The following is a 6994-nucleotide window of genomic DNA, read 5'->3' on the forward strand; positions in this document are numbered from 1 at the left end:
TTTCGAACGCGTTTTTCTCAGAAAAAAAAAAAAAAAAAACAGTAAAGTTAGCCCAATTTTTTTGCATAATGTGAAAAAGGAGGATACGCCGAGTAAATAGATACCCAACATGTCACGCTTCAAAATTGCACGCGCTCGTGGAATGGCGCCAAACTTTGGTATTTAAAAATCCCCATAGGCGACGCTTGAATTTTTTTTTTACTGGTTACATGTTTTGGGTTACAGAGGAGGTCTAGGGCTAGAATTATTGCTCTCAATCTAACGTTCGCGGCGATACCTCACATGTGTGGTTTGAACACCGTTTTCATATGTGGGCGGGACTTACGTATGCGTTCGCTTCTGTGTGCGAGCTCACGGGGACAGGGGCGCTTAAAAATTTTTTTTTTTTTTTTTTATTGTTAAATATTTTTTTTTTTAGTTTTACACTTAAAATAAAAAAAATTGACGACTTATTCCAAGGAATGTAAACATCCCTTGTAATAGGAATATGGCACGATCGGACCCATTTACAGTGAAATATGGGGTCAATAAGACCCCATATCTCACCTCTAGGCTGGGAAGAAAAAAAAAAAAAAAAAAAAAAAACACGATCATGGCTTCCTAGCCAGATCGGCGCCGTTAATTTGAATGCCGAGGCCGGGCGTGACGTCATAACATCGCGCCCGGCCTCCGAACGATCATAGAGACTCCGGGGACAATCTAGTCCGCTAGAAATCTCTGATCACATGCTGGGGCCGGCGGATCATGTGACCGACTCACCGATGGAAACGGTGAGTCGGTAGAAGCACCGGAGGGAGGGGGGCGTCCCCTCCCACCGCACTTAAGAACGATCAAGCGGCGGAACAGCCGCTATGATCATTCTTTTGGTGTAGGGAATCGCCGGTTGAAAACGGCAATATCTGAATGATGTCTGTGGACTCAGGCATCATTTAGATATAACCAGCGAAACCCCATGACGTCAGTAGACGTAGTGCGGGTCTCAAGTGGTTTAAAAAAAAAAAAAAAAAAAAAAAAAAAAAAACTTTTCATGTTTTAAAGTTTGCAGAATGGTGAAGTGTTAAAACTTCAGCTGGATTCCAGCTGGGGAGGTTCGCCCTCCCCATTTGTCCATGATTTGAGTCGCCACCAAAACAGGAATAGACCGAAAAACTTCCAATGAATGAATGAATGAATGAATGAAATACTTATATAGCGCACAATGCTAACTGAATCGCCTCTAGGCGCTGTGGGGAGCTTTGATCATCTGCTAAAAGAGGAAGGTCTTGAGTTTTTTCCTAAAAGCCAGGTGATTTTCTTCCAGGCGGATGTTGATTGGTAGAGCATTCCATAGCCGAGGCCCTTGGACAGCGAATCTCCGATCACCCTTGGATTTATACCGGGCTTTGGGCACGAGGAGGAGGTTTTTGTTGGCTGATCGAAGACTGCGGTTTGGTGTGTAATGATTTATTTTCTCCATTAGGTATTGCGGAGCTTCTCTATGCACGCATTTGTGGGTGAGGCAAAGGGTCTTGAACGTGATCCGATTTTTTACGGTTAGCCAATGTAAGCTCCTCAGTGAAGGAGAAATGGATTCCCAGGGTTTTTTTCCTGTTATCAGCCTTGCCGCCGTGTTTTGGATCAGTTGTAATCGCGCAAGTTGATATTGTGGTAATCCTATGTAAAGCGAGTTTGCGTAGTCCAGTCGTGAATTAATGATTGTTCCAACTACCACTGCTTTGTCATTCTTTGGGATAAAAGGGATGAGTCTGCGAAGCATGCGTAGCAGATGGTGAGATCGACTGACTACAGATCCTATTTGCACATCCATTGACATTTGTGCATCTAAAATAACCCCGAGACTCTTCGCTTTGGTCTTTGGGGAGATAGTCTGCCCAAAGACGGTTGGTGGAGACCAGGAGGTTTTGGTTGCGGGATTATGATTTGGGTGTAAGATAAGAAGCTCTGTCTTTGATTGGTTCAGCTGGAGGGAGTTGGTGGTCATCCAGTCCTCTATTGATTTGAGGCAGTTTTCAAGTTACCAATCCGGTAATCTGTGCAGACAACTGTCTGAGGGGATTTAAAGCAGAACTAAAAACTCTTATTTTTAATCCATATGCTGCCAACATTAGAAAGCAAGAGTAAATTGAACACTTTAGTAGCTTCCTGGCCTAGGCCAAATATCTATCCCAGGAGTCTATATGGGCCTTTTTCCTCCCCTTTCATTTTGAGAGGGGGGGGGGGGGGGGGGAAGAGAGGCTTTTTGAACCAAGCACCTACCCATCTGCATGCCTGAGCTAAGGGCAGATGGATTTCAGTAAATGCTACAAGAATCTGCCTTTACTCAAGATGGCCAGTGCTAGAAAAGAACGGAGACATGGATGAATTTGCTTTGAATGGGGGGGGGGCAACACACACACACACACACACACACACACACACACGTGTTTGAAGCTGATAAAAATGACCGAACTTCTGTCAAGCGGTGATGGACCATATGCAGATTAAATTTCATCCCGTCTCTGCTGAAAATAAGTATAATGCTATGTGGGTGACACGGAAAGCAGTAAGGCTGCATTCACACCTGGGCGTTTTAAATCATGAGCAGATGCAATTCAGCCCGCAATTTCATAAATGCTCTGTTAAAATGACAACTCATACTATGTGCATTTCAGATGCCATTCATTTTAATGCCACCTAAAAATGCGGTGTGGTTGTGTTGCAACAAATCGAGCTGCAATTGGGAGCAAACCGCATGGCATGAAGCTAATCGCCCAGAAGCTCCTTTTTTTGTGCGACAAGCTTCACGTGATATGGTTTGCAGCTTAATTTCTTGTGGCAGAATCTCACCACGTTTGTTAGGAGTCATTAAAACGTCATCTGAAATGCGCATCGTGCGACTTGTAATTTTAACAGAGCGCTTTGAAATGAAGCCTAAAGTCACTAACAGGATAAAAAATATGACTTATTTGACTAAAGAATGACTTAAGAGCCATATGGTATATGTGCTGCAAAGAAAGCAAATGCATGTTTGCTGAGTGACAGGATATCATGACCTATTCATTTTTTTGTTACAAATAGGATAAGCTGTTCACAACACATATATTCAGAATATATTTCCCTTTCCTATGACACATTACCTTAAGCTTCTTCAGCTGGCCTTCTACATCTATCTCCAGATTTGAAAACATTGATTGATGCTGTTGAGCCAGGATCTTAAACCTGCAAAAAAGCAAACATTATCGATAAACCTGCCCTTACCCACAGAAATGGGCTAAACAGCAGATCTGTAGGCAAAGACAAAGATTCAGAATGACCCCGATCAGAATGACCCTGATCTGTGGCCGCAAAGGCAGAACGGGGATCTGCCAATGTAAAAGCAGATCCCTGTTCTGTCAGGGGAGCACAGAGTGATAGTCAGTTCCTAGTGATCAGAAACAGCGATTGCTCTGTACTCCCAGTCAGTCCACTCCTCCCCCCCAGAGTTAGAAAGCACCTCCCTGGGACACTTAACCCCTTTATCACCCCCTAGTGTTAACCCCTTCCCTGCCAGTGTCATTTATACAGTAATTAGGGCATTTTTATAGCACTGATCGCCGTATAAAGAGGTCACTGGTCTAAATAAAATAAAAAAAAGTCTCCTGCAAGGCCAGAAATCTATCCCCTATAACTTTTGCACAAGCCAATCAATATACGCTTATTGCGATTTTTTTTTTTTACCAAAAACCATGTAAAATACATAATGGCCTAAACTGAAGAACTTTGTTTTACTTTTTTGGGAAAAAAAAAAAAAAATAAATAAAAAAAAAATAAGTTTTCAAAATTGGTCTGTTTATAGCGGAAATAAAAAACCGCAAAGGTGGTCAAATACCACCAAAAGAAATCTATTTGTGGTGGGAAAATAAAATAAAATTTTTTGTTTAAAGACAGTGTCGCACAACCGTGCAACTGTTAAAGCGACGCAGTGCTGTATTGCAAAATAAATGGCCTGGTTAAGGGGGTAAATCTTTCCAGGGTAAAGTGGTTAAAAAAAAAAAAAAAAAAAAAAAAAAAAAAAAGTTAGCCACTTGAGGATATGGAACATAACAGCTTATATCGAGCTCCCGTCACCCTGCCGCTTTTACTGGCTGTTGAAATTAAAGCTGTTCCTGTGTAAAATGACGACAATTGCAGAGTATGCAAGTGTCACTGAGTAAATACAATGTATTGCATTTATGATTTTATGCATATGTAAATCAAAAAGTGTGGCCTTTGACAAGCATGACATCAGTTAAAGTACTTGCCACCCGCAGTAGTTCTACTGTAGGCAAGTGGCACAGGCAGGCCTGACAACAACCTATGCGTCACCACATGTTTTGGATTAGTCACACCCCCAGCCATGACTGGACACATCACAGCAGATTTCAGCCAATTATTTTTAAGATTATTTTTTTTATTTTTTATTTTTTTTATAACACAGAACTCTATGCAAAGGAACAGCAATCTGGCTGTTTGATGGCCTCTTTTCCCTGCAAAACCTAGGTGTGTGTTATACATTGTCACAGTATGAATATTATTTTTGCCTTTTTAGTTTACTATTGACAAGCATAGTAGAATAAGCCAATGAAACCGAAACCAAGATTAAAGTTCCAGCAGAAAATGACCACCTACATGCACAGTATATGTCAAATAACCAACCTAGAGGAAAACTCATCAAAGTTTGAAAGGAGGTCACACACACGAAGACCAGTACGTGCCGCTTTGGAGGAGTATGTTGGTCCAATTCCCTTCTTCGTAGTGCCAATGCTGAGAGCAGGAACAAAAGAGACAATGAGAATACTATAATACAAAGCCATATTTATTGGGAAACTTTTTTTTAGAAGTAGAATTCCAGCTAAAGCCCCCCCCCCCCCCCCCCCCCCCCCACCACCTATACCAACTAACCTCTATAACAAAAGAATTATATACTTACCAAGTTTCACACCACTCCAGTCCAATAACGTAATCTGACTCCCATGTGCGAGTCAGCAACAGCTGCAGGGGAGTGGAGGGAGCACCAAAAGCAGCTGCACCACGAGAGCCTATGGAGGTTCATCACTCCTGGCTTTCGCAGCCATTGGTGGGTACTCTGTCCTCTCCCCTGCAGCTGCCACAGGGGATCATGTGTCCAGATTAGACTGGACTAAAAATAGACAAGTACTTTTTTTTTTTACAATGGTTAATTATAGGTGTTAGGAGAGGGACAGCTTTAAAGCTAGAATTCCACTTTAATCTTTTAGCCATAAAATGTGAAATCAACTTGAAGTTCACCCAAAACTTTAGAATGTGGCTGTGAGCAGGTTTAGAAGTGTAGGCTGAATTACTCTACACGAATGCTGAGTGTTCAGGTAGGAGGAGAATTCCACTACAGCCTGTGTCCTCATGCTGTTATGGGAGGCGGACCAGCCATCAAAATGTGACATCCCACCCAATGTTCTTTACTTACTGGGCATGGAGGAAGAGGGGGGGACTGGGCTGTCATTTAAGAGCTGCAGACACACCCACATGTGTGATGTCAATACCATGTGCCTTGAAAAGCTCAGCAAGGAAATATTCTCTCCAGCAATAGAGACCAAACTGAGCATGTGCAGGGGGACCACCAACTGTCCAAAAGTATTTATACTAATGAAAAGCCAATGTGTTGCCAAACCCAGGCTATCGTTCCATCAGGGCTAAAGACAAAATAGAAATCTAAAATATTTATAAAAAAACTTGGAGACAAATAGCTCAAAAAACACAACACATGGTTAAAATTACAGGTACAAACTGAAATAAATTAAAAGTGATCAGATAAGAAACAACCTTAAACCAGGTGAACTCTGGATTGAAGCAAAGCAATAAAGAGCTTGAGAAAGAATTGTGGCTTGGCGAACTTTGTAATCAAGTGAAAGGCTGTTCTCGCACTATAAAAATGTCATGCAAATCTCAAAATCTTATGTTCACCAAGTAGCAGACTGCCCTCCCCATTGTTCCCTGTGGCAAAAAATACAATTATACAGAACCGCCATTAGTGCGCAGTTGCCTTGTGCTCTGCACTATAGAAATTCCAAAGTGAAATTTATTTATAAATTTATAAATAAATAAGAAGTGTAGCTATGAGGTTCACTACTGTCCTGAGAAAATTCTAAGAAAGCAGTTTCCAAAAAGTATTACTTTTTGCCATCTTGTGCTTGCCGCTGAACTTCTTGAAGACCGTCAACTGCCTGGTGAAAGTCACACACTAGATAGAGACACAAAATGGGAAGACACCAATTAAGAGGAGTACCACATAATTCAGTTACATTAACAAAAAAATAAATAAAACCTTTAGGGAAAGTTAAAAATTACAAAAAAAAAAAAAAAAAAAAAAACTTTTAGAACCAATGTTACATAGTAGGTGAACACAAGCCCATCCTGTCCAACCTATGTTGGAGAAGGTTATATTACCCCTTCATGGCAAAGAGACAATGACTCCCAATGGCACTCCTAAACACATGGGAAGTTATACTCATTCATGCTTCTTTGCCACTTCCTTTGTGCAGAAGCCCACCCTAGGTTAGGTTCTGTGTCAGAGCTTACCTGGTGGATGTCACATGACAGTGTTTGGACCTGGTGATTGGCCACTTAGACCAAGCACTGTGACATGCTCCCCCCACATCCATAAGCCTTGCTCTGTAGAAGCAATAGAAGAAGAGCTTCAATGGAGCACAGATGGACAAGTACAGCTTGTTTTGGGGGATGGGGGGCAGGCTCTAAGGCTGGGTTAACACATGCAGTGCAAAACTCAGCTCTGGTTTCCCGGCGAAGATAAATAATAATTTTTTTATTATTATCTTTAATAGATTCATTCAGCAGTTCCCATGTTGTAGCCGCGGATCAGCTGACCAGAGTGAGAATTCATGTTCAGAACAGAATACATCTGTGAATCAGATGGGTTCCCATTGAAGATTATGTGCTTGCACTGCCTAGAAAACACACACTTATCTGCAATGCAAATGCAACAGACATATGTGAACACATT

The 6994-nt window shown here is 41.6% G+C and overlaps 1 protein-coding gene across 1 annotated transcript in view; it reads right to left on the reverse strand.

Moving 5' to 3' along the window:
- The window catches only part of ADSS1 (adenylosuccinate synthase 1), a gene marked incomplete in the record, with an annotated part of 48888 nt that overhangs the window by 20216 nt on the left and 21678 nt on the right, over nucleotides 1–6994 (reverse strand). Inside the window, 3 exon segments of the mRNA XM_077464505.1 lie at nucleotides 3117–3198; nucleotides 4654–4761; nucleotides 6148–6214. Of these exon segments, the coding sequence (XP_077320631.1) occupies nucleotides 3117–3198; nucleotides 4654–4761; nucleotides 6148–6214 (257 nt within the window).

The sequence above is a fragment of the Lithobates pipiens genome, unplaced genomic scaffold (genome assembly GCF_037356315.1).
Source record: "Lithobates pipiens isolate NorthernLeopardFrog02 unplaced genomic scaffold, aLitPip1_a1.2 Scaffold_30, whole genome shotgun sequence".
Classification (NCBI taxonomy): domain Eukaryota; kingdom Metazoa; phylum Chordata; class Amphibia; order Anura; family Ranidae; genus Lithobates; species Lithobates pipiens.